Source organism: Hipposideros armiger, unplaced genomic scaffold (genome assembly GCF_001890085.2).
Source record: "Hipposideros armiger isolate ML-2016 unplaced genomic scaffold, ASM189008v1 scaffold_283, whole genome shotgun sequence".
Lineage (NCBI taxonomy): Eukaryota > Metazoa > Chordata > Mammalia > Chiroptera > Hipposideridae > Hipposideros > Hipposideros armiger.
In genome coordinates this window covers 562,438-589,561 of record NW_017731633.1, presented here as the reverse complement: position 1 = coordinate 589,561, position 27,124 = coordinate 562,438, and the positions used below count along the sequence as shown (strand labels likewise).

Below are 27,124 nucleotides of genomic sequence, written 5' to 3'. Positions count from 1 at the left end.
CTTTTTGTTGCCTTGAGAAGAGATTGTCTGCATGTGACACCTGGGTATGTGGCAGCCCTCTTGGGACCATGAGGGAGCCAGCCTAAGAGGAGATAATGGCAGCTCAACAAGATGGATGGAACTGGGATCAATGATAACATTGTTGAGCTGCTGAGTTAGCTAACCCTGGAGATGTGCCACCTCTGGTCTTGTTGTGAGAAATACATGAATATGTTCATTAAACAAGTTAGTTGGAACTTCTGTTACTTTCAACCTGAAGCATTCTAATGCAAGAAGGAAGGATCCTAGTACATGTAACAATGTGCTCCTTATGCTTTGGGACTGATTTAGGGGAGCCAGAAAAAGAGAAGGGGGTGCCAAGGACAGCCTAATGTCAGTGCTTGAGCAGTGGGGTAAGGTCTGCATTGATTCCAATCCACTCTGGCAGGAAGGTTGCCTCTGGCTTAAAGACTTTAAGGAATGGAGAGTCTGGGAGGGTATAATTGGCCAGATAGATGGTCTCTCCACCCGCAAGGTAGGCAGCCCAGATCCCAAACGTCCCAATGGTCATGACGGTGTGGTTACACTGCGTGAGCAATGCAAAGTCCTTGGCAGGCGAGTTCTCAGCGCCATTGCCAGCAAACACCACATCACCACGGGAGGTGTCAATGTTCTTCCAACACCAGGCCATACCATTGCTGGAGACCACAAAGATGGGGGAGCTGTAGCGAGCCCGGAACCAATCTAGGGCCTGCTCTAGGTATTGCCGGTTGGCCACCACGCCACGCCACGTTTTGGGCATGATGTGGACATAGTCCCCCCGGCGCACGTGGACCCCCACGAAGGTGCCGGGCCGTCTGCCATTCACCTGCAGGCGCCGCAGAAAACTCTGGGCCTCCTCCCGCACGTGGTCGTGCGGGGTGAACTCCTGGAGGATCTCGTCGCGGAGGTGGTGGTAGAAGGTCCAGGAGCAGGGGTAGCCGGTGAAGCGCACGTACTTCCCCGGGATGTGGCGGTACTGCTCCTCCATCCAGTCGTTCAGGTGGTAGTTCTGCCACACGATCCTTCGGGCCATGGCGCGGTGCAGGACGGGCAGGGTGATTTTGAAGATGGGGGCCAGCATGCGGTGCATCTGGGCCGGGATGAAGGCCGGCCGCCCGTTCACCTTGGCCAGCGCGTACAGGGTGGCATATTGGCCCATCTGGTTCCCCAGGCGGCCTACTGCGTTGATCGTCCACATGCCCCTGGACAGGTGACCTGTGGCGTTCTCTGATTCCAGCATCTGGACCTCCCACGAACGCTGAATCTTCCCTAGCCGCTGCTGAAGGTGAAATATGGTGGAAGCCATGAAGACGAAGAGGATGAAGTGGGCCATGGGGAAGAAGAGAGGCCCCCGAGTGCTGAGCATGGCTGTCAGGGGAGGGAGAGCAGGGGACGTTAGCGCGAGGATGGAGGCCCTGGGCGGAGCATAGAGTAGGCAATGCAGTTGTGTGTGCAGACATCATGTGGGTGCGTGTGCATGTGGGTGTACTTTGTGCATCTTTACCTGTATGCAGGTTTGTCTTTAGAGTGTGTGTTATGTGGCTGTGTTTACATCGGGTTCATACTGCATGTTTACACATGTGGATACATATGTACTGTGTGTGTACGCATGGTTATGTGCACTGAATGCGTATATATGGTGTGTATGTTTGTGTATATATAGTGTGTGTGAAACTGTGTGCATACAAATGGACATGTGTACATTGGATTGTATGGGTGTGTATATATTGCATACAGACTCTACGATGGTGCAAAAGCAACACACATTCAGTCGAAACCATACTTCGAATTGTGAGTCTTGATCATTGCCCAGACTAGTGATATGAGGTACGACACTGTCTCATGACGCTGGGCAGCGGCAGTGAGATGACTTTGCCCAACTGTAGGCGAATGTGAGTGTTTTGAGCAGTTTAGCATTGTCTGGGCTCAGCGATGATGTTTTGTAGGTTAGGTGTATTAAATGCATTCTCGAGCTATGATATTTTGAATTTTATCAGGATGGAACCCCATCATAAGTCGAGGAGCATCTGTGCAACAAATGCCTTGTTTGCTGCTTTAGTTTCCAAAAAGCAAGTTAAGTATGCTCCTGGGCCTCTCTTCTCACTGGTCTGGTGACAACTCTGTCCCAATCCTTATCACACTGCCTGCCTGCCCAGTTCAGGTCCTGCCTGAGGTCCTACATGGAGGAGGACTCAGCCTCTAGCCAGTTCTCCCAGCCAGAGCTAAGCGGGGACTGGAACCTTGGCAACTGGGGAGGAGAAACCAGCTCAAGACAAAGATACCACCACCCAGGGCCACCTCCACAGTGTGTGGCCCATGCAGTTGCACAGGCCCTGTACTCAAAAGAGCCCTGTGTTCGGTTTAATGCTCTGATCCCCTTGTCTAGAAATTCTCCATACGTTTCAAGGGGGCGCCTCATATTTTCATTTTGCACCGGGCTCTGCAAATCAGGAAGCCAGACCTGTTGCCACCCTCTGTCCTTGAGTCTCAAGAGCTCCCTCTCCTGGCTTTTCATCAGCATAAAAAACTATTGGGTTGTCGGGAAAGTTATGATGCATTTTTGCAATGAAAAACATAAAAAAATACATCATGACTTTTCTGACAACCCAATAAAAAGCCACAGAAAGTAATTACTCAAAGCTGATGCTTCTGTGGTTGCTGCCACGTGCCGGGCACTGGTCCCAGCGCTTACTACTACCCTGAGTCACAATTCCTTATCGGCTCTTTTCCTAAAATTAGTGGCAAACCCCAACCTGCATTGAAACCTGTCATTTGGGGACAAAATCTGACCTGAACCAATGCGTGGCTATTTTTAGACTTTACTTATCTTAGCTCAGATGTCAGTGTGTTCTGCTGCAGAAACAATAACGTTTGATTATGAGATGCTGCTCAGACCCCACCAGGGGAGCTATGTAATGTAATGTACTGTTTGTGCACCCCGTGGCAGTGCCAAAACACAGGTTCTCAATATCTGGTCCAAAGAGTTTCAGATACAAGACTATAGGCCTGTCTTTGCTCATTTAGTCCTCATGATCTCCTTTGAGGAAGGTACATTTTTATACCCATTTAACAGATGAGGAAACTAAGGCGCAGAGATGTTAAGAAACTTGCTTCCAGTCACACAGCTGGGAACGAGGTAGAGCCTGGATCTGGACCCAGGCAGTATTGTTCAGGAATCCATGCTCTCAATTACCACCCGGATTTTTCAAGTATGTCCTGAACTGCAAGCACTCAGCTGCACACTCTCTGTCCAGTTACATGCGGGGTTTGACCTGCCCTGTCTTGTGGGGCCTCTGCTATTTCTGAGTCACCAAAACAGGGATAAAAGAGCTCTGTTGAGCCCATTTCAGAGCTGTGCCTTGGGGGCCCCTCTCTCTTCTCTGGGGAACTATAAGGATGAAGTTGCCCAATACTTGGGGACCCCCCCCCATTCAACTTAGGGAATTGTTCCCTCTTGGCTCTGACTTCTTGTCCCCCTCCCCCTCCCCAGGCACCCTCAGGGGTGCTAATCGCCTCCAGCAGCTCAGGCTATTAAGAAGAAAAGGGAAGAATAGCTTCCCTCCTGGTAACATTAGCTTAAGAAACTTCTGTCCCTGGGTGAGGAGGAAAAGCTAGCGAGACCTAAGCCTTCTTCCTGAACTTTGGCAACAAAACCAGAATATGCACCACCGTTCCCTCTGCCTGGGCCGTTCCTGCCCTGATCCCCACGAGGCTTGCCCTCTCTCCTTCAGGTCACAGCCCAAATGTCCCCTGAGGACCCTGCCCCCTGCATCCTCTTCCCTACTTGCTTTTGCTCCAAAGCACTTGTCACCTTCCACCATGTTCTAGAATGTAATTACTTATTACTTTTCTGTAGTGATCTCTCCTTGCTTTAGATTATGACCCTGACAAGAGCGGGATTTTTGTGAGTGTTTCATGTGTGTTCACGTGTGTTCAGCAGAGAGTCTTGACACACAGAAGGTACTTATTGAATGGATGAGTGCCATACTGCTATACATTGCCCTGTCCGCCCCTCTGATTTGGGGGGGGGGCGGGTGTCTGTCCCCAATCCCTTTCTTTTGCAGCTAATTCCTCACAGTTTACTTTGAAATCCAATGTTCCTGTCCTGGCTTCCACCGGGGTCGGCCCCTCCACCATGGCAACTGAGGGTCACCTGGACTGCTTGGCTGTGCCCTCCCGCCCCCCAGGGCACGTTTCGGACAGTGGGTCCCCAAACCCCTATTCAGGTTGGGCCAATGCTGTGCCACAGTCAATGCCAGGAGGCACTCAAGGCCATGGCAGCAAATAAAGTGCCCCATCCTCCCAGGTTCTTGCTTTTCTCAGCAGGAGTGATGGGAAAACGTTCTTTTTCTAGTCAGAACCATTTGGTATGTAACACAGTTTACAGCAATATCACATGGGAATTTCACAACTGAAGCATTGAGGCCTAGCAGGAAACTGGCCGTGGGGCAGGCTGGCTTTGAACTCTGTCCCACTCAGGGTCCCCCGCTTTCTCCTTCCGGCCACTAGAACCACTGAGGACTGAGGCGTTCTTATCTCACCTCAGCTCTCACTGTCTTAGAAAGCAGCTGTAGTCTGGGTATTCTGGTGGCTGGTCTGATTCTTCCGAGAGTACTGATTTTTAGGGCTTGAAAGTAACTGACCTTAACGCTCAGTTAACCCACAGCTGACAGAAGGTTCCAGACGGGAGGAGGGCTGCCTTGGGGTTACCCAGCCAGGGGCCAATGTCCCACCTCAGTGTGCGTGGCCCTGGCCGCCACCACGTGGTGGGGCTGAGCAGCGCGCATCATTCCAGGGGGGTAAGTGTGAGTGCCGTGGGAACCCCAGACCCGGCAAGCCCATCTGGTCGCTGTCCCGTCCTGTCCTACCTGCCTTGGGCCTCCTCGGCCAGCCTCCTCCAGGTTGTCTGGCTTCAGGTTCCCTGGGGATGACAGCTCTCAGGTCCCCCACAGTCCTGGATGGTGTGGCAGGCAGGGGTCCCTGCGGGGAGAAGGTGGCTGTGGTTGGCGAGGGGATTGGGCGGGGGTGGGGGGTGGGGGGTGGTGTTGGATTCTGCCAGCTCTGCTCTGAGCTCCCGCCCAGAACCTCCACTAGCCTGGGGCCTGAGAACAGCCACTCAACACACTCCCGAGAGCCCACACCAGCCGCCAGGCTCCTGCAGGAGGGAAGAACACATGAGGAACTAACTGCAGAGGACACTCACCTCTTGGGTGCAGGTTTGCCAGTGTAAGGGGTGAAGGGCAGGGTGCTTGCAAAAAAGTAAGGAAAAAGGAGCATGGGTCCCAGATGGACCCCATGCTGCTCAGGCATAGGGGCCTGACTATGGGTCTGGTGGGAGCACAGCTAGACTCTGTTCCTTAAAGGGGCTGTGGGTGGGCTCCTGCTCCCAGAAGGGGTAGAGGCTGGGGACGGGACATCTGGGTTCCCCAGTGGGCAAGGGCTGGCTTCTGGATCCCCCAGGAGTACTGAGGGACTCACAGTCTTATTGCCCAAGGTGCTAAGGGCCGAAAAGTGGTAACACCTGAACCACCCATGCAAGAGAGGAGAGGTGGGAGATGGGGCTAGGTCCTTAACAGGGTCCTGATACTGACGGACTGTGGGCAAATGCCGGCCTCCAGAGCGCAAAATGGCGCCAGGCTCCTCCGGAGGGGAGGAGGGTGATACCCGTACTCGGGGACAAGGGGAGGCGGTCTTTTCACATGGTAACAGCAGTGAGGACACTGGGGGCTGTGAAATCAGGCTGGGAGAGGATATGACCCCACCTGCACCCCCAGGTGCCTCACAGACTCCTAGTCCGGTCCAGATTCAGAGTCAGGGGACTGGGCAGTGGGGTCCAGAAAAGCGCCGGGGCCTGCAGACCTGAGTGAGTTCCTCACTAGGGGCTGGCAGCCCTGGGAGGGGAAAGCGGTGGGTGGGGATGAGGCGGTGGGGGTGGGGGTGTATTTCAGCACCAAGTCCTTCTTAGCTCCTACCATCCTGGGGTTCTGGACTTCTGGCCTTCTCGGACATCCTGGCCTCTCGCCCTGCACTGTGTTGCCTCTTTCTCTCCTCCCTTAGCACCCACCACCCCCATCATTTGTTCCCCCACCTCCCTTAAGATAGGGAGAACGTAGAGTCTCGGATCCCTGGACCCTGAGGCCTAGGATAACGGGCGGAGGTCTGAGCCAGTCTTCAGAAATCCAAGCACAGTGTCGTCCCACCTGGAGACCTAAGGGGAACCCAGGTCTCTGCTTTCCTGACCCCACACAGCTTCTACACCCACTCTCTAGCCCCAGAGCGACCCAGGCTTCCAGCCCGGGGCGTCCTGGTCCTGTTCCTTAGCGCGGTTCTCTGGGCTTTGCACCTGGGTGAGAAAGGGTTAAGGGTGGTGGAGGCTGGGGGGTGGGTGGCAGGGAGGCCAGGTGGTTTGGCCATAATCCCCTCCGTGCCCTGGGTGTGGAAAACAAGGTTAGGGCCCCACGTGGGAAAGGGCCCCTGCTCTGATCCCTGTGGGCCGGGGCCTGGCCTCCTGCTTCTGATTGCCTGCCGGACACCCCTGCCCCTCCCCTCCTTCCCTTCCCACCAGCCTGCCGGGCTGTCTGTTCTTCGCTGTGGGGTGCCTCTGAGCCCGCCCACCTGCTGGTCTGTCTGTCCTGGCCCTCAGGCTCCCTGGGGCCCTGTTCTCCCCTACTCCCTGTGGACTCCCCTACTCACTGTCTCTCTGTGCCTCCTGGCCTCCTCTGGTGCCCGTCTTTTCTCCTCATGGCTCTTTCTCTGCGTCTGCCCCTACTCCTAAATTTGCATCTCCTTTCCCTCTGTCTGTCTCTGCTGGCTGTGCCCCTGTCTGTTTCTCTATTCCTTTGTCTCGGAGCTTCTTCCATTTCTAATCCCTCTCTCCTGCCCAGCCCTGACACCACTCCCCCTGGTGCCCTCCCTCAGTTTCCTCATCTGCCCCCTTGCCCTCTCCCCAGGGCCCCTGCACCTCAACACTGACAGATTGCTCTGGGGTGTTAAGCTACGGATTAGTTCAGGCAAAATTCTCAATTTTGCTTGCGTTCTTTCCCCTTTGGGTTGTGTAAACAGTAATTCTCCCCAGATGGAACTATTTTCCTCGCTTAGAAGCCATGGGGAGGGGGCTTGGGCTGGGTTGGGGGTGGAATGCTGGGGTCCTCAGGGGGCCTGGGTGAGCAGGGTGGAGGCTGACACTTGAGGGCAGCCTGAGGCTTTCAGTCTGTGCACTCCTCTCCTCTCTCTAGGTACCTGCCCCTGCTGAGACTATGCCCCTGACCTTCACCTTCTTGTTCCTCCTGAGCCAGGCCACCTCAGACCCATGCTACCATCCAGGGGGCCGCCCCCGCTTCTGCCTCCCACCAGTGACCCAGCTGGCTGGCATGGCGGCCTCCTGTCCCCAGACCTGCGCCTTCTCTGCGGGGGCGGAGGTCAGCTCCCGGGCCACCTGTAATGGCAGTCTGACCCTGGCCCTGGGAGGCCCCTTCCTCTTGTCTTCTGTCAGTCTGCGCTTCTGCACTCCAGGACCCCCGGCCCTGGTCCTGTCGGCCGCCTGGGCTACCGGAGGTCCCTGGAGATCACTGTGGCGCAGACCGGCCTGGCCTGGGGCCTTGGGGGGCCCCGAAAAGGTGACCTTCCGTGCCCCACCTGGCTCTAAGGCCAATGTGGTAGCCAGTCACCTCCGTGTGGAGTTTGGAGGCCGGGCAGGGCTGGCAGCAGCTGGAGTGAGAGGCCGCTGCCAGTGCCACGGCCACGCTGCCCGCTGTGCTGCCCGTGCCCGGCCGCCCCGCTGTCGCTGCCGCCACCACACCACCGGCCCTGGGTGCGAGAGCTGCCGTCCATCCCACCGCGACTGGCCCTGGCGGCCCGCCACACCCTGGCACCCCCACCCTTGCCTGCGTGAGTCTTGGGCCCCACTCCCCGCCCTCACCCACCAACAGGCCCCCTGATTCTCCAGCAACTGGTCCCTTGTCCCTGAGGGGCAGGGTGCTCTTTCCCTCCCCAGAGCTACTGGTTCCTTGCTTTTCCCCTCACTGTTCTCCAGCTAGATCCCCTCTTCACCTCCCCTTTCAAGCACCCCCACCTGCCTGCTCTGCATCTCTGCTACCTCGGACTTCCAGCCCCAGTTAGGGGGCTCTAGTCTCTCCCCAACACTCATTCACGATGATGATAATATGAAGAACATTTCCTGAGCATCCAGCCCAGGGCCTGGCTGGTTGCAGGTGCTCTGGTAATATTTATTGAATGGTTGTAGGGAACAGGGCAGCTGGACCTTTCCTAACTCGTCCAATCAACCACATGGGGGAAGGATTTATTAATTAAATACATACATATCAATCCCTGCTATGTGCCAGGCAGGTACTGTCATCAGGACCATCTTACAGATGAGGAGACTGAGGCTAGAGATGGGAAGTTCCTTGTGCAACGACACACAGCCAGTAAGTAAGTGGCAGGGCCAGATGCCGAGCTTGGGAGTCTTGGCTTGTCCCTGCCAACTCCTGTCAGGAACTGTCACACTAGATGCTCTAGGACAGCAGACCGGAGTCAGGCTGCCTGGGCTCAAATTCCACCGCCTCTTGTTTATTGGCTGTGTGACACCAGGCAAGGTCAACCTCTCTGTGCCTCTAGTTCCTCATCCGTAAAGTGGGAGTAGTCACAGCACTTCCTTTACAGGTGGCAGTGGAAATTCAGTGAGTTAATAATATACATAAAGCCCTTAGAATAAAGCTTCATATGGTACCTGGCACAAAGGAAGAGCTTCCTGAGAGTGTGCCAGTGTTACTATTCCCCAGGTGAGGAAGGTGAGGCTTGAGGGGACAGTCGCTTGCCCTAAGTCTCACTGCCAGCAAGGGGCAGCGCTGAGACTGAACTCGGGGAGACAGGCCTTCCTAGATGCTGGGCTATCCCCCAGGTCATCCGGCTGGACCAGCGCTCCCCAGGTCCACTCAACGCTCTTTCCCCTCCATAGGGCTCCTAGCTGGAGCTTCCGGAGTCTGGGCCCTCCTCCAACCTCCAGCCTGCAGCCGTTGCTAGAGGGTCTGAGTGTGTTACCAGGCCCTGGGCAATAACACCACTCCACAGACAGACACACATAGACAGACAGACAGACAGACAGACAGACAGACAGACACACACACACACACACACACACACACACACACACACACCAGGCCCTCGGAGTTAACTCCATTCTCCTCTCCCCTCCTCCCCACAGTTTCTCTCTTTCTCTCATTCCCTGGACCTCCCTCTCTCTCCACCTTCCACATTCTTTGCCCCCTCCCTTTCTATTTCTTCCTGCAATGTCATGTGGTCTAACTTACAGACCATCTGGTTATCCTGGGTTCGCCACTCTATCCTCATCCCCACTGAGGTCTTCCTTGACCCTCCTCCCCCGCCCCCTCAGGGCCTCTGTTCAGTTGGTCCATTCCCACCAGTCAGATGTGAAGCCCGCCCCCTCCACAGAGTGAGGCAGGGGGCCTGGGGAGGGTGGAGACTCATGTGGCCTGGGGTGCAGTGGGGCTCATCCTGGGTTTGGACAAGGTCTGGGAGCTGGGGAGGCTGACCCTCTGAGGCACACCACATCCCCCCAGGCTGAGCTGGGCACTGCCCTCTGAATCTGGGTAGACCAATGGTGTTGTGATGAAGAAGGGTCTGGGCGGACAAGGTGAGACTAACTCCTGTGGCGAAGCTATGAGCTTTACAGACATGGTGGCCTGAACCCCTTCCCCATCTAAGTTTTCCAGAGGGAAGTGAGGTGACATGATTACTCTCAGGTCAGAAAGAATCCAAAGCCTACTGATTATCCACTGATAATCTTAATAGTGTTGCAACCTCTAATTGAGATCCCCACCAGACAGGTAGGAAACCAAAGCTCAGAGAGGCAGAGCCATTTTCCCAAGAACACACTGCTGCCACAGATCCCTGACCTTCACACTACTCCTTTGGGCCCTCAAGCCTCTCAAACCTCTGGGAGTCCAAAACTCCTTCCATCTCTTCAAAGAGTGGTCCGTGAACCCCCGGAATCAGCCCCTCACTCTGGGATGCTCACTAAAAACACAGATCCCCAGGCCCAGCAGAAGCCCTGGAGGTGGGCCCTGGAATTCGTGTTGTTCTTTTTAAACACTGCCCTGGTAATTCTGATAAGTAGTAGGGTTTGAGAGGCATTGCCTTAGAACACCTGATCGATGCTCCCAGGAAAATGTACACATAACCCTCACAGAATCCTGTGGGCTATGTGAGAAGCACTGGAGTGTGGCTGCTAAGAGCATGGACAATGGACCTGTAAGCAGGGTTCCAATCCTGCCTCTGACTACCCCTTAGCTGCATTACCTTGAGCTGGTGACTTCAATTCTCTGTGCCTCAGTTTTTGCCTATGTAAAATGGGGGTGGTGATAGCACCAGTCTCACAGAGCTGCTGTGAGAATGCAACATGCCAGGCACTCAGCACGTGGCACCTGGCACGTGGAAGCTCTAAACGGGCCGGTACATGCTGGGTGTTAGGCCCTGGGTTAAGTACTTTACGTCTATTAGATTTCATTTAAACCTCATGAATATTATAAATGTCATTTTACGGCAAAGGAAGCTGAGCTACCAAAAGAAGTCACATGCCCAAGGAACACAGTGGAACACGAACACCTGGGGTCTGACTTCATAGCCCACACCCGTAGCTGCTACTCTTCTTTAAGCCACCCTCCAACCTCCTACCCCTCCCCACCCTGGTTTCACACAATCAGAAGGTTCATCAGTCCCCTCAGGCTTACCCTGCTCCAGTTCAGTGCCCCCATTTTAAAGATGAGAATGAAGAGGTTCTGGAACCCAGGCTTAACCAGGGACCCCCAGGCAGTCTCTTTTACATTGTACTCACACTCTATTTCCTGAGGGCAGTGGGGGGAAGGCAGGGAACAGAAAGCCCTAGTCTGATGTGCCTTGGCTCCGTCTTGCTCCTAGCCTGCTCCTGCAACCAACATGCCCGACGCTGCAGGTTTAACTCCGAGCTGTTCAGGTTGTCAGGCGGCCGCAGTGGGGGTATTTGCGAGCAATGCCGCCACCACACAGCTGGGCGGCACTGCCACTACTGCCAGCCAGGGTTCTGGAGGGACCCCAGCCAGCCTATTACTAGCCGCAAGGCCTGCCGGGGTGAGTGCCGTCTGAAGCCCAGCCTAGGGGGAAATGAGCCAGGACCAAACTCCTGGGTCTGAGGGAGGTGGGGCTGGAGATCCTGACTTCTGGGTGTAAGGGAGGAGGGGCTGGGGAATTGGGAGGGAGCATCTAGGGCCCAGACACCCACATCGAAGATCCTGTCTTCATGTAGCCTGCCAGTGCCACCCTATTGGGGCAACAGGTGGCACCTGTAACCAGACCAGCGGGCAGTGCTCCTGCAAGTTAGGGGTCACTGGCCTGACATGCAACCGCTGTGGTCCTGGCTACCAGCAGAGCCGCTCCCCCAGGATGCCCTGCCAGCGTGAGTCCTAAGGGGCCACAAGTCCTAAGTGGGGGTGGGTGGGGGAGGGAGAAGACATCCCAGATCTCCAGTGGACAAGCATGGTGAGGGCTGGGTCCCTGGGTGATGGGAGCTAGAAGCTGACGGCTAAACTCTGCATCCTTGGGGAAGTAGGAACTCTAATTCCAGTCTCTTCAGTCTCTGGGAGGAAGAAGCTGGAAGCCTGGACTCCTGGGTCTGAGGGAGGAGGGGGCTCAGGCTCCAGATTCCTGGGTCTGAAGGAAGAAGTGGCTAGGGACCAGGACACCAGGTCCTGGTGAGAAGGGCAGAAGGTGTTTGCCCTCTTGGACCTTAAGGAAATAGATGGATATTTGGAATCCTTGTGTGTGTGATGGGGGCAGGGACTAAGGTTAAATTTTTCCTTTGGTTTCTCATAGGAATCCCAGAGGCAACAACCACCCTTGCTACGACCCCAAGTGCTTACAGCTCTGGTAAGACAGGCTAGCATGGAGATCCCTGGCAGCAAGAGGGATCGGGGATGGGCTGATTGATGCCCCACCCCATGGGGATACAGGGGTGGCCCTCTGAACTCAGTCCCAGGGTTTGGGCACCCCAGCTGTCCATCAAGATGGAATGCGGGGACGGGCAGGGGCAGAACGCTGCCTCAGGAGCCCACTGCAGACAGCCTGACCCTCCCCAGACCCTCAGTGTCACAACTACTGCAATATCTCGGACACCAGGGTACATATGAGCCTTCGGAGGTACTGCCAGCAGGACTACGGTGAGTGCTGGGGAGAAAAAGGGCCGGTGGCTGCATATGTGCTCTGATGACTGCCTCCATGCCACCCCCTTCTCTGGCCTTCATTTTCTCATCTTAAATGGGAAGGGGTGTTAGATTCTAAAGGGTCCTCGCTGATCTAGGATCTAATGGAACTGAAGACAAATGGGTGGAAGGGGCAGTGGAGAGGGGGTGTTACCTACCCTGGTGTGTCTCCTTCTTCCCTATGTTCTTGGCCTTGCCAGAGTTTCACTATCTCCTTCAGCCTGACATGTCTGAGAGAGGAAGGTGGCCTCCTGGGGATGGAAGAAGGGGGAACTGGTTGAATGGAACAGACCTCTGCCCTGTCTTGCCCACCTCAGACCCCCTCTGCCTCCCTTCAAGGTCCCAAGTCTGAGCCTCAGCCTCATTCCCACAGACTTGAGCCAGGAAGCCCACCCTCAGGTCCCAGGCCCTTCCCCATCAGGACTGACCCAGGGGACCATGGAGGCTCTCCACCACCCAGGCCTGACATCTCCCCTTCCTGCAGTTCTTCGTGCGCAGGTGCTGGCATCTGAGGTGGTGGACTCGGCATGGAAGCGGCTGGCCTTGCGCGTGCTGGCTGTGTACAAACAGCGAGAGCCGTCCGTGCACCGGGGCGGCCAGGAGGCCTGGGTGCCCAGTGCCGACCTGGCCTGCGGCTGCCTGCGCCTGCAGCCCGGCACAGAATACTTGCTGCTGGGCAGCGCGGCTGGCGACCCTGACCCTGTGCGCCTCGTCCTCGACCGTCACAGCCTCGCGCTGCCCTGGAGGCCGCGCTGGGCCCGGCCACTGCGGCGGCTGCAGCAGGAGGAGCATGCCGGGGGCTGCAACAGCCTGCAGCCTCCAACCTGAGCCTCAGGCCTGAGGACTAGAACCGCAGCTGAGTGGCCTCAAAAGCCAACCAAGCAACTTGGAAGAGACCTTAAGGGGAGACTTTTACCTCGACGGTGCTTCCCTTAGTGAGCCAATCAGACGTCGCGGAGCCTCTGACATCACTAGCACGCGCCAGCAGTGTGCAGGCATGAGGGCTGTCTAACCAAAAGCGGCCAACTGCAAGCAGGGCATTTGGTCTCTGGCTAGGACATTTGGCCTGAGACCTATGCAGCTAGTTCTCTCAATAAAGTCTTAAATCTTGAGGAATTTCCTGCCTTTTCCAGCTACCATTCATCGCTTTTAGCCAATCATCAGGCAACACAATTGACCAGCATTTAGTGACGCCATGTAAACTCTTTCATTGGATTGGCCATTTTGTCAGCAAGTGGTAGCCATACTTTGGCTCCGCAGATTTACTCAAGGCCTTCATTTGCCCCTCAGAGATCCACTCAGCACAGATCAGGAGTCTGTAGCCCTCCATTAGTCAGGTTAGGCTAATTCTGTTAGCTTGACACAATGAAAGTTGATTTCTTGCTCATCTACATGTCCCTATGCAATGTCAGCAAGGGGCAATTTTCCACACGTCATTGAAGGACCCAGGCCGAGAAGAATCTACCATCTTGTCACTGCACCAACCGCAACCTATGGCATCCTTGATTACTATGACAGGGAGAAAGAGAGCACTAAATGGTCCCACACCAAGAGATAAATGCTTTGGCCCAGGAATGACTCCAGCCCTTCCATTCACAGCTCATTGGTCAAGATTGCTCACATGGTTCCAACTAATTGCATGAAGGTGGGGAAGTAGAACTCCCTTATGTGCTCCAAAAGAGAGAAGAACCGGTGTATTAGTTTTCTATTGCTGTCATAATAAATTATCACACTCAGCAGCTGAAGCAAAACAAATTTATTATCTTACAGTTCTATAAGTCAAAAGCCCAACACGGGTTTCCTAGGCTAAAATCAAGGTGTCAACAGGGCTGCATTCCTTCTGGAAACTTTAGGGAGAATATGTTTCCTTTACATTCCTAACTTCTAAAGGCCCCCTGCATTCCTTGGGTCATGGCCCCTTCTTCCATCTTCAAAGCCAGCAATGGCATGTGGAGTCCTTCTCACACTTCAAATTTCTCCTGACTCTTTGTCCTCATATCTTTTTTTCTGAACATAGGTGGGAAAGGTTCTCTGTTTTTAAAGATGCTTGTGATTAGATGGGACCCACCCAGATAATCCAGAATAATCTCCCCATTTCAAGATCCTTAATCTTTATCAACTCTGCAAAGTACCTTTTGCCATGTAAGGTAAAATAGTCACCAGTTCCAAGAATTAGGGTGTGGACATCTTTGGGTGTTGACACCATTATTCTGCCTACCACAACTGGACATGGGTGAGGACTAGAATTTTCCACCATGTGGCTCTGCTCAAATTCCACAGCATCAGAGAGAACTACCCTGACCACCCTAACTAAATAGTAGCTCCTTCCAATCATTCTCATTGCTTTGTCCTGCTTTATTTTTCTTTGTAGCACTTATCACCACCTGATATATTAAGTATCTGTCTTTTTCGTTTGCTATTTCTCTATCTCTTCCACTAGAATGTGAGCTCCATGGGAGGAGGGATTTTGTTTTGTTCGCGGCTATAGCACCTGTATCTAGAAAGGTTCATAACACATAGTATATGCTCAATAAATACTTGTTGAAAAACTAATCAATGAATGGTCTAACTTGCAGCCCAACTGAACCTGAAGTGATGCCTCAAGGATCTGTATAATTAGAAGTCATAGTAAACCCCAAATAACTGTGGCTTAAACAAAATAGAAATGTTTTTCTCTCTTGCATAAAAGAGGTCTGGAGATAGTCAAGCCACCAGGAACCTTCTAGCTTTCCTCTCCACCATCTTTACAATGGTCTTTGTATTCATGGTCCAAGATGGCAGCTAGTGCTCCAGCTACAATGTCTGTATCAAGACATGGAGAAAGGCAAAGAAAAAAGCTCAAAAGGCCCACACAGCTGATTTATAAAGATGTTTTCCAAAAGCTGCTACACAATCCCTGTTCTCATTGGCCAGAAGTTAGTCACATGACCACACCTGGCTACAAGAGAGGATGGAAATGAGCCTTTAATGCTGGGCTGTCTTGGACCCAGCTAAATAAGATATCAAGGAAAGATATTTGACATCAAGGAAAGGTTAGAGAAAGGATATTTGGGAAAATTAGCTTACCTGGCTTTATGTAAGGCCCTCAGCCAATCAGAACCCAGAGCATACTGTGACATCATGAGGTGCTAAGCAGAGGAGCTTTTTGGCATTTCCAGGAAAACAGAGGCTGAGACTGAAAGTAGTAGATGTCTGGCCATGAACTTCCATCCCACCTCCTGCTGCCTTGACCTTGGATTTGTGTCTGTTTTGATTGATGGTATTATCGTAGCCCCTAGAATACAATAGGTACTCAATAAATATTTATTGAATAAATAGGCGGGTCCTATTATTATTCCCATTACACAGATGAAGAAATTCAGGCTCAGAAGGGGACTACATATTGAGGTGAGGGCAGGGATTCAAACCCAGGTGTTTGGGTTTGGCCAGAATTCTTAACCACCTCTTCAATGAAGAAACTAGCTCAGAGAGGCAAGGCGTCTTAGCAACCATCACACAGCAAGTAGTTGGCATTCAGACTCAGTTCTTTAGAGCTGAGCTGTCCAATACAGTAGCCACATTTAAATTTAAATTAATTAAAATGAAATGCATTTTAAAACTTAGTTCCTCAGTCGCATTAGCCACATTTCAGGTGGCTGGCGACTAGTATATTAGACAAAACAGATATAGAAAATTTCCACCATCGCAGAAAGTTCTATTGGATGGCACTCCTCTAGACACCATTTTCATGAAGGTCATGGACTCTAGAGCCAGACTATCTGGATTCAATCCCTCCCTGTCCTTCAGTTTCCTCATCTGTAAAATGGGGATGATAATAACAGGACGTAACCCACAGGGTATAACATGAGGATTAAAGGTGTTAATATGTGTATATCATGGGCTTATAACTGTCCCTGGCAAAGAGTAAAAGCCATTTGAGTTTGTTGTTACTATTTAAAAGCCCAGTGGCCATTCCTCCCCCAGAAAAGGAGAGCCCAGAAGGCTAGAACATAGATCAACAGAATTTTGCTAAGCTCCCCAAGGGAGTGGGAATTGAGAGCAGGGAAAGAGGGGTGAAGAGGCCAAGAGGGGCTGTGAGAAACACCCAAGCCTAGAGAGTCCTGGCTGTACTGCCTCCCACCCAGGGGCTGGGGAGGTAGGAGATGAAAGTGAGGAGCGGGCAAGCCCCATATGTTACTTATGACCCAAACTTTGTTCCCAACGCCCGAGACGAATAAGCGTGAAATCCACATCTGGGACCCACTTCCAGCCTGGCCATTCCCTCCGCCTCTGGGCACTGAGCCCATTCTGTTTGTGTGTTATATGGAGGCAGCATAGGCGGCTTCCAGAGCTGCCCACCTCAGCATTGCTCATGGCTTCCTAGAAGAGCAGACTCCTGAAATACATTAAGTCTGAATAGAAATTTGTCCAGCAGAAAACTGGGAAAGACAGCCCAGTTAGAGGCAACTGTTTGTGCAAAGGTCCAGAGGCCAGAGGGCCTAGTGTGGTAAGAAAAGAGAGATGACACTGGGGATTGGTGGTGGCCAAGGCATGCGGGGGGCCTCTAACGCCAGACTGAAGGCTCAGTTTTTTTCCCCCAGGGCACTGGGAAGCCATGGGAGGTGTATGAGCAGGGGAGGGGCAGAATCAGTCCTGTGTGAGAAACAGTGATATGGACAATCATTGAAATGGCTCAATTTACTGGGACAGCCCAGAGAAGGCCTTGAACCCAGCCTGGAGGTCAGGTAACTTCTCTCAGAGGAAGTGACATCTGAGGTAGGTCTTGAAGGGCAGAAGGATTTGGTCATGACAAGCAAGGCTGAGAGGTGGGGACTTTGTCCAGGGGTGCTGGAAGCTATGGGATACCTATGACTAGAAAGAGGCAGTCAACTCTAGGGGAAGAAAAACCCCCTGGGGTCTGTGGAGGATAGACTGGAGGGGGAAGGAGACTGAATGGGGAGTGAGGAGCTCACCTCCAGGAAGTCTTCCCTGATCTCCCAGGCTGGGCTCTGTGCCACTTCCCTACTCTGCCACTTCCTAACTATAACTCTGGGGAAAGGACACCGGTGGGAGAAGATGAGGTCTGAGCCAGGGACAGGGGTATGGGGACAGAAAGAGAGTCAGGAAAATATCATTTACATGGGGAAGACTTCCCTTAACCCCATGCGAAAAAAAAAAATTTTTTTTAACCCATTTCTGAATGCTACAGTCCCTATATTTTACTTCATTCATTCATTCGACATATTCTCCTGAGGTCTCCCTGGGAAATGCTAAGACCTGAGTCAGAGCCGGAACTTGCCCTGGAGGGGCTCCCAGTCTGGGAGAGTTGGCTAGGAGAGAGACCTAGGTACAGTCACATTTGGTATGATGTGTAATAATGGAGGCAGCACAAGGCCCAGACTGGGAAATCAAGGAAGACTTCCCGGAGGAGGCAAAGTCCTCACTGGAAAGACCTCGAAGAAAATTCAAGCATCTCCCAGGCTGATGGGAGGGAGCCAGAATCTCTAGGAAGAGATAGCAGGAAGATTTTTTTCATAATCATGCCCAATTTCTCTCCTGAGGGCCCCCATGTGCCTTGTGTGGAGTGATGCTGGGGACCCAGAGATGGTTCAGGCCTGGGTCCTCGAGGGAGGACACGTAGAGACATAGACCCCCTCTAGTGGGATCTGTGCTGTAATGGAGGTAGCACAAGGCATTGGGGATGTCCACAGCCAGCAATGACCCAGTCTCGGGGATCAGAGAGGGCTTCCTGGAGGAGGAGAGCCTAATTGTAGGTAGAGCCTGTTCTTCCTCCAGTGTCAGTCAGTCTGTCTCTCTCTCCCCATGTATCTCTGGTTCCTCCATTGTCTCTGCCTCTGATAAATTCTATGTTTTTCTTATTATTTCCCCCCACCCTTGGGGTTGCCTGCTGTAAAAAAATTACTATAAGCTACATTGTTTAAAACAACAGAAATTTATTCTCTCACAGTTCTGGAGGCTAGAAGTCTGAAATCAAGATGTCAGCAGGGCCATAGTCCCTCTGAAAGCTCTAGGGGTCCTCCTGGCCTCTTCCAGCTTCTGATGGTTCCTGGCATTCTCTGGCCTGTGGGCACATCACCCAAACTCTGCCTGTCTTCACATCACCTTCTCCTCTGTCTTGAATCTCCTTCTGCCTTTCTCATATAAGGACCCTTTTCACTGGATTTAGGGTCCACCCAGATAATGTAGGATGATATCATCTCAAGATCATTGACTTAATTACATCTGCAAAGACCCTTTTGTCAAATAAGGTCTGTTCACAGGTTCTAGATGGACTTTTTTTTTTTTTGGTGGTGGCATCCATTCAACCAACTATTGGGTTGTCAGAAAAGTCATGACGTATTTTTTCTATGTTTTTCTTTCTTTTTTTTTTAGCTGAACCATCCTGCCACCTGTTAGCAGCTCAGCGGCTGCTCAGCTCGGGCCAGGACTTGAACCGCTGTTGCTCAGAGCTCGCACTCTTGAGCAAGCTCTTAACCAACTGAGCCACTCGGCCAGCCCCTTTTTCTATGTTTTTTGTTGCAAAAATGCATCATGACTTTTCCAACAACCGAATACATTTTGGGTGAGTCACTTCCCTCTTTGAGCCTCAGTAATCTGTATTCATATAATGGGGCTAGTACTCCTCCTTGCCCCCCCACCCCCACCCTCACCCCCACATACCTCATGGGGCAGCTTTGAGGGTTGAAATGAAACCTCCAAGTGTGTGGCAAAGCCCTGGAATCTAGAAAACTTTCAGGGCGGCCACCATTTTTTCTGATGGAGAAATATCTCCATCAGGGCTGGGTCTTTCTGAGTGTCTCTTCCTGCCGCTTTCTCCACTTCTCTGTAATATGTCTCCATCATGTTTTCTCCAACCCTCTTTGCTTTTCTTCCCTGCTTCACCACTTCCTATCTGTAACTCTGGGAAAATCACCTGTGCCCTCTGACTTGGTTTGCTCATCTGCAAAATGGGATAATAATAGTTTCTGCTTCATAAGGAGGCTGTGGGGATTACATGAGTGAGTTCATAGAAATGCTCAGAACTTTGCTGGTATGTATGCTTTATGTACTGGCTGTTATTATGATAATTATTATTATTATCATCATTACCGTTTTCTTTGTCTTGCCTCTTTTCCCTGTCTCCATGGCACCCTCTATCGTCAAGTGTCTCTCCGACACATTTCTGTGTTTCTGAATTAGTGTCTCACCAATCTGTAAGCCTCACCAGTCTTGAAGGGTCTGTCTCTCTCCATTGCTGTGTCTCTTCTTCTTCCCACTTGTGATGGTTTTAAAATGAGCCCACAAATTCTTTGATGCTCTTTCCTGCAAGAGTGGCGGGGGGAGCCTAATCTCTTTCCCTTTGAGTGTAGTCTGGACATAGTGGCTCACTTCTGATGAACAGAATACAGAAGTGATGGTGTGTGACTTTAGAGACTGTCACATAAGACACCTCTGTTTGTCTCCAATGGGGGAAGCTGGTAGCCATGTAGTGAGAACACACAAGCAACCCTATAAAGAGGCCCATGTGGCGAGGACCTGAGGCCTCCTGCCCACTGCAAAGTAGGTAAGCTTGGAAGTAGATCTTCCAGACCCAGCCAAGCCTTCCTAAGACTGCATCCCCAGCCCATAGCCTAACTGCGCCCTCATGAGAGACCTTGAGCCAGAACCACCCAGCTAGATTGTTCCAAAATTCCTCACCCTCAGAAACTGTGAGATAATAAATGTTTGTTGCTTTAAGCCACTAAGTTTTAGAGTTATTTGCTATTTGGGCAATGGATAATCAATACATACCTCTGTTTCTTGTGTTTCCTCTCTCTCTATTTTTGCCTCTCTCTGGGTGTCTCTGTCTCCCTCCATCTCTAGGTCTTGGAATGTCTATTTCCAGTTCTCTATCTCTGAATGTTTCTGTCTTTCTGACTCTGTGTTAGTATCTCCCTTTAGGTCAGTTGGTCTTTTTCCAGGTCTCGCTCACTCAGTCTGGGTCTCTCTGTCTCTCCCATCTATTACTCCCTGTTGAGATCTCTCTCTTTGCACAAGTGTCGCTATTTACAGATGTGTACGTGTGTCTGCCTCTTTCTCCTCTCCTGGTCTCTCTGTGCCTAGCTCTAGGTGTGTTTCTATGTCTCTCTGTCTTTGGATCTCTTTTCTGTTTCTGTCCCTCCCCACCTCCTTCCTGTTGGCATCTTGTTCTTCCATCTCTAACCTGCGGGTTGAGTTTCTCTCTGTCTCTGGGTCTCTCTGCTTGTATCTCTAAGTGTGTGTCTCTATGTGTGTACCTCTGGATCTTTTCTCTGCCTCCATGTGTATCTCTCTCATTCTGTATATTTCCCCCCCCTCATTCTGGGTCTCTGTATCTGTCTCACTCAGCGTGTGTCTGTCTGCCTCTTGCCCCGAAGCCCGCGTTCCCATCTCTAGCCTGCCGTCTCCTCCGCCATTTCTCACCACATCTGTTTCAGGCTCCCCTTCCCTTCTAGAGCCTCCGCATTCTCTGACCTCACCTCTGGCTCTCTCGCCTGGGCCTTCCCGGCTCCTCCTCCCCTCCTCTCTCTTCCTTTCCAGGTCTCTGCCTCCCCCTCCTGGTCAGCGGTGCTCACCGCACCCCAGTCTCCCAGGGGATCTCCCAGCCGGTTTAAGGCAGCCCCTGGCGGAGGCCGGAGTGGGGCACTGGGCAGGGGCTGCAGGCGCTGGTGCAAGCTCCATCATGGGTCCCCGAGAGCTGGAGGACCCCGGATCCTCCGGAGCCAGGGCCTTGAGCACGCAGGCTTGCGAGGCCTCTCCCAGCTCCACCTTAAGCGTTCCCTCCCCCTTCTGCGGAGGATGGGAACTGCCAGCTTCCCCCAGGTGTCCGGGCCACCCCCGCCCCCATGACCCCATCGCGGCTTGGAGTTGGGGACCAGCCCCCAACGATCCCTCCATCCTGCTTCTTGGGCATCACACACACACACACACACACACACACACACACACACACACTTGCCCGGAATGTTCGCTGCTCTGAGAGCACCCCCCCCCCTCCACACACACACATAAAAATAAATAAATAACACCGAGAGAGAGAAGAGGGGACGAGAGAGGGAGGAAGGGACAAGAGAGAAGAGACAGAGAAACAGAAGAGGAGGGGGTGGAGAAAGAGAGAGAGAGAGCGAGAGAGCGAGCAGACAGTGAGGGAGAGAGAGAGGAGGTGAATAGGGAGAGAAGGGAGAAAAGATAGGAGCAGAGAAGAGAGAGAGGGAGGAGGAGAAGAAGGTGAGGGAAGCAGAATGGAGACATGGAGTTAGGTGGCTTGGGAGAGCTTAATGAAAAGACAGCCAAGAGGGGGTGTGGATTAGAAACCAGGAGGTAACCCCAGGGAGAAGCAGAAGGCAGAGAGAGGAGTAGAAGGATCGGAAGGCAGAGGGATACTGGAGGGTTGAGGAGGAAGGAAGAAAGGAAGGAGGAGAGGCACAGAGAAGGGGAGAGAAGAAAGGAGTGGATTGGGGGTGGGGTCTCAGTCCCTAGCTGCATTGGTATTTGGGAATATTTGGGAACCAGGATTCCCCTTGGGGAGGAGAGGAAGGCTGGAAGTCCTGGAGGGACAAGGTCCCACAGAGAGAAGAGGAGCTGAGAGACAGGGGACCGGGGACTGGGAAGGGGTCTCGCAGAGGCCTCCCGGGGATGGGGGGTGCAGCTCGCTTGAGCACCCTTCGAGCGCTGGTACTCTGGGCTGCACTGGGGACGGCAGGTAAGGCCTGGGGTTCGGGGCAGGAGCCCCTGAGGGAGGGAGGGGATGGGGGTGCCAAGGAGAGGGGTTCAGGCTGCTCTCTCCCCAGCTCACATCGGACCCGCACCTGACCCTGAGGACTGGTGGAGCTACAAGGATAATCTCCAGGGAAACTTCGTGCCAGGTGCAGTCAGGGCGGGGACCCAGGAGTCAGGGGGCCCGGGCGCCTCCTTCCTCGGTCCCAGGAACCCTCTTCTCCTCAGGAGTCCGAGCCTCTCCCTCCCCTCCTCCCTCAAGAGTCCAGCCCTGCCTCAGAACCCCAGTGGCTCACCATGGGACATTATACATGCGCATTTCAAGTAGTGAGTGGGAGTGAGTAGAAGGAAAGAGAGTATGGGGGTTGGAAGAATGTGTGTGTGTATTTGCAGGGAAAGGGGCAGGCAGGTCCTGGCTCCTGCTGGGAACCAGAGGTTCGGTGGCCCCATTCCCCGCCCTGTCCAGCCCCCTCTTGCAACTCCTCTCCCCGGTACGTTCATTATCCAGCTGTGCTACAAGGGAGACTGAAAGAACTACAACTCCCATGGGCTCTGGGGCAAGCCGGCTTGGACCGCTAGGCTTGCGGCCCTGGCGCCTGCTGGGAGTTGTAGTTTCTTCCCTAATGGCTTCATTTAAGATGGGTTTGATCAAGGTGAGGCTTGGAGGTGTTGGGGGGGGGGTGTCTTAGGAAACTCCTTTAAGATTCTTCTAGGACCCAGGATTCTGAATCCCAGCCTCCTCCTCCCTCAGACCTAGGAGTCCAGGTCCCCAGCCCTTCCTCTCCGGGGATCCAGGAGTCCAGACCACAGCCTTCTGAGCAGATGCCAACATTAGGATCCTATTTCTGACTCCCTTTGCTCCCTGCCCCTACCCCTACCCCCAGGACCTCCCTTCTGGGGCCTGGTGAACGCAGCCTGGAGTCTGTGTGCGGTTGGGAAGCGGCAGAGCCCCGTGGATGTGGAGCTGAAAAGGGTCCTTTATGACCCCTTCCTGCCCCCACTGAGGCTCAGCACTGGGGGAGAGAAGGTAAGAGGCCTGGTGGGAGGGGTTACCAGATCCACTGTGGTGGGCATGAGTGGAGGCCATGTGGGGTGGTGCAGAGGTGGGAGGCCAGCCTTGGGGAAGGAGTGTATGACGGGTGAAGAGGAGGCTCCTTCCACTCTAAAATGTATCACCTGTTCTTCCCTCCTCACGTACGGCTCCTTAGTCTCCCCATCTCTGTAGAAACAATGGTTAAACAGACTGTTTCCTGTGTCAGGCACTGTCTTAAAAACTTGTTAAACCCTCTAATGTTCACAGGAATAGCACATGAAATAGGTGCTATTATTATCCTTATTTTATGGATGCAGAAACTGAGGCACAGAGAGGTTAAGTTACTTGCTTGAGGTCACACAGCTAGAGAGTGCAACGCTGGGATTCAAACCTAGGCAGTGTGGTCCCAGCATCCATGCTCTTGCCCACTTTGCAATGCCAATCCTTCATTCAACTGCCTCAGCTAAAAGCCTCAGAGCCATTCCCCATCCTGTTCTCTCCTTCATTCCCATTTCCAATCTGTGTTCTTTCTAGTCTCCTTGCTACATCTCATTCAAGTCTTTACATATTTTGTTGCCTCCACTGCATCCACCTTGTCTTGCACCTGGACTGTACCATAGCTTTCTTGCTGGCCTGCCTCTCTGCCTCCAATCCACTTTCCTAGAGAAAATGTTTAAAAACACAAACCAGATCATACCACTCTCCTGCTCAAAATCCTTCTACAATGCCTGGCACTGTGTCAAGTGTGTGAATATATATATCTATATATCTATATCTATATATAATATATATAATATATTATATATATATATGTAATTAATTATTTAAGTGAAAATATAAAATCTCCCATCATTGTCCATCTGGTTCCCATCACCGTTCTCTCCTTTGCTCACTCTGCTCTGGTCCCACTCACCTCTTTGCTGTCACTAAAACCTCAGGGCCTTTGCACTTGATGTTCTCTCTCCCTGGAACGTCCTTCTCCCTGCTCTTTGCAACTAACCCCTACTTATCCTTCAGGTCTCCATTCAAAGGTCACCTCCTCATGGAAGCCTTTCCTGACCTCCCCCTCCACTCCAATCTAGGCCAGATTTCTATATTTTGTCAGAGCTCCCAGTTCTTCCAGCATGAGTACAGGATGTAATTAATTAAGCAGTTACTTTTGTGATTCAGTATTTATTGTCTGTCTCTCCCCCATCAGAACATATGTTCCATGAGGCCCAGGATTTTTGTCTGCTTGTTCATTGTTTTCCTGACATCCATGGCACATAGTAGCAGTTCAATAAATATTTAATTAAGTAAATTCACCAATATTGAGCACCTACCATGGACCAACACAGAGCCTGGACAGTAGATGTTTAATCTATGCTGAATGATTAAATGATTGTTGGAAGCAGAAAATGGAGGAGTGAAAATGGGAGGAAAGAGATCTTCTCTCTGTGTCCCTGTGACAGCTTCCACCTCTCCCACAGCTCCGGGGAACCCTGTACAACACAGGTCGCCACGTCTCCTTCCTGCCTGCACCTCGGCCCGTGGTCAATGTGTCTGGGGGTCCTCTCCTTTACAGCCACCGACTAAGTGAACTGCGGCTGTTATTTGGAGCACGTGATGGAGCTGGCTCTGAACACCAAGTCAATCACCAGAGCTTCTCTGCTGAGGTGGTCACTAACCTCTGACCCTTGCCCCTTGCCCTGAGTAGACCCAATTCCTCCCACCTCACCCTCCTCTTAATGCCTCACTGAATCCTCCCCACATAACTGGTACCCCCACCCTGAGCACTAATCCTTAATCTGACTTGGGAAACCCAAAGGTCCAGAGCTGCACTCATTCTCTCCTCCCCTTCTGCTGGGGGACCCCACTCTCTGTGCTCCCCTCCCAGGTGCAGCTCATCCACTTCAACCAAGAACTCTATGGGAACCTCAGCGCTGCCTCCAGGGGCCCCAATGGCCTGGCCATTCTCAGCCTCTTTGTCAATGTGAGCCCAGGCAAGATTCGGAGGAAGGGAGGAGTTGGGCACCTGGAATCTGGGTTTGAGGAAGAGGGAGGCTCAGACTCCTGGGTCCTGGGGGAAGAAGGAATGGGGGACTTAGACTTCTGGATTCCTACTTCTTCACCTCGTACCCCCACACAGGTGGCTGGCAATTCAAACTCATTCCTCAGCCGCCTCCTTAACCGTGACACCATTACCCGCATCTCCTACAAGAGTAAGTCCCTGGTGGGTTGGTGGGAGTGTGTGCACATGAGGGTAGTTCAAGAGGGGTACCCCTCTTCATTCTGGCCTAATATGCCTACAGATGATGCCTACTTTCTTCAAGACCTGAGCCTGGAGCTCCTATTCCCTGAGTCCTTTGGCTTCATCACCTATCAGGGCTCTCTCAGCACCCCGCCCTGCTCAGAAACTGTCACCTGGATCCTCATTGACCGGGCCCTCAATATCACCTCCCTCCAGGTGACCCTCGGCCTCCTTCCCACACAAACCCTACTGCATCACCTACCCTCCTTCCCCACGTTGACTGGGAGCTGGAGGGGGGTAAGAGGGTCAGATAACCCTTGGAGGTGGGGTGGGGCTGAACGAGGCCCAACCCACCCAATCCCAGGGGCGGGACTTCCTGTGTTACGTCACCAGGATCATTCATTATTCACTCCCAGTTTCCCGCCCCCTTCCCACGGCAGATGCATTCCCTGAGACTCCTGAGCCAGAATCCTCCATCCCAGATCTTCCAGAGCCTCAGCGGTAACGGCCGGCCCCTGCAGCCCTTGGCCCACAGGGCCTTGAGGGGCAACAGGGATCCCCGGCACCCCGAGAGGCGCTGCCGAGGCCCCAACTACCGCCTGCATGGTATGGTCCGGCCTGTCACCCCCCATGTCTTGGTCTAACCCGCCTATGTGTCTCTTCGTGATGTATCAGTATGATACTGTCCTACCCCCGCTTTGTTGCTTCTGTATGGTCCAGCCCCCTGAGCTTTCACTCTCTTCTTTCTCCTTCCTCCATATGTGTCAACATGCTACAGCCTACCTCCCTGCCATAGACTATTGCTGGTCCATGATTTATCTTTCCTTTTCACTGCTTGCAACTTGCAACTTGGTATATAACTGGAGACCCCTGACTTCCTTGTGGTACTATTAACTGTTGATCCGTGGTTCCTATTACTATAGCTTTCCAAAGTGGTACAGGCCGGATCCATTCCTTGTTTCCATGTGGTATAACCCTATGCTGTTCCACAATCTGACCGCCCCTTTACTGAGAATCAATATGGTTCAATCCCTTTCCCTTCCTACTACCTCCTCAAAGTTCAGCCCAGTGATCTAAACGGCCATCTCTCTGGCTTCTCAACATGGTACAGTCTCAAATACCCCAAGAATACCTTCACGTAGTTTAGCCTAATGCTGAAACTGGACGTTCCACCCTCCTGCTACCTCCCTACTGCTCAGCCCACTGCCGGACCATTTCCCCCACCTTTTCAACCTGGTACATTCAGGTTCCCCTTTCTCAGCCTCCCGGTGGTAGAGCCCTACTCGGCCCCGCCCCCGCCCCCTACACGCCCCTTGCACGCCTCCAGCACGGTCCATCCTAAGGTGTCTTAAACTAACGCCCCCGACTGGTGTCTGTCTTACAGTGGATGGTGCCCCCCACGGTCGCTGAGACTCCCCATCGTGGATTGCGCCTGCCCTTTTCAATCCTCCCTACGAGGGGAGGGGAGTCACCCCAAAACAAAGTTATTAAAGGGACACAATACTTACTGTTTTTCAGTGGTCTGATTCTAGGCGCGGCGGGGAAATATTTGGGTATTACAGAATGGCAGCCTTCTTCTACAACCCAATCTACCTCTTCCGAAACCCCACTACCCAGTTTTTGGCTTTCTGTTACCCTGAACAGTCATTTGGATATGCGGCTCCTTTAAGCGGCTCCTCTTTCCCCCACCCCCACTCTCCGGGTCAGGCAGCACGCGCAGAGCCATGTGCTTCCCCCTCCCGCCTACCTCATTGGTTCGAACTGGGTCACTGTCCCGCCCCCAGTGCCGTCTCCCATTGGGCAAATGTAGGTCAGGGTCCCGCCTCCCACCAAAAGGCGAGGCAACTTCACATACAGCGCCCTCCCGGCCTTGGC

General features: G+C 52.8%; 3 protein-coding genes across 5 annotated transcripts; 2 read left to right on the top strand and 1 right to left on the bottom strand.

Annotated features, from left to right (window-relative positions):
• Positions 1-355: 355 nt before the first annotated feature.
• Positions 356-27,124, bottom strand: FUT2 (fucosyltransferase 2 (H blood group)). 2 transcript variants are annotated; one of them, XM_019658271.1, is made up of 5 exons: positions 26,758-27,124; positions 15,339-15,546; positions 12,431-12,523; positions 4,890-5,001; positions 356-1,389 (listed from the first exon to the last, which is right to left on the bottom strand). In XM_019658271.1, exon 5 carries the CDS (start codon positions 1,385-1,387, stop codon positions 374-376), a length of 1,014 nt encoding a protein of 337 aa, XP_019513816.1. In that variant the 5' UTR covers positions 1,388-1,389; positions 4,890-5,001; positions 12,431-12,523; positions 15,339-15,546; positions 26,758-27,124; the 3' UTR covers positions 356-373. The 2 variants fall into 2 exon arrangements, with proteins under 2 accessions (XP_019513816.1, XP_019513817.1); XM_019658272.1 differs by lacking the exon at positions 12,431-12,523.
• Positions 4,777-13,288, top strand: NTN5 (netrin 5). The gene is made up of 7 exons (XM_019658265.1): positions 4,777-4,820; positions 7,257-7,908; positions 10,957-11,145; positions 11,321-11,470; positions 11,887-11,940; positions 12,150-12,230; positions 12,757-13,288. Exons 2-7 carry the CDS (start codon positions 7,278-7,280, stop codon positions 13,098-13,100), a joined length of 1,449 nt encoding a protein of 482 aa, XP_019513810.1. The 5' UTR covers positions 4,777-4,820; positions 7,257-7,277; the 3' UTR covers positions 13,101-13,288.
• On the top strand, positions 21,229-26,761 carry CA11 (carbonic anhydrase 11 (inactive)). Of its 2 annotated transcripts, none has more exons than XM_019658275.1 (9): positions 21,229-21,972; positions 22,061-22,135; positions 22,871-23,013; positions 24,489-24,674; positions 24,896-24,991; positions 25,148-25,220; positions 25,311-25,465; positions 25,690-25,855; positions 26,634-26,761. In XM_019658275.1, exons 1-9 carry the CDS (start codon positions 21,906-21,908, stop codon positions 26,657-26,659), a joined length of 987 nt encoding a protein of 328 aa, XP_019513820.1. In that variant the 5' UTR covers positions 21,229-21,905; the 3' UTR covers positions 26,660-26,761. The 2 variants fall into 2 exon arrangements, with proteins under 2 accessions (XP_019513820.1, XP_019513819.1); XM_019658274.1 differs by having other exon boundaries at positions 21,444-21,972; positions 25,666-25,855; positions 26,634-26,756.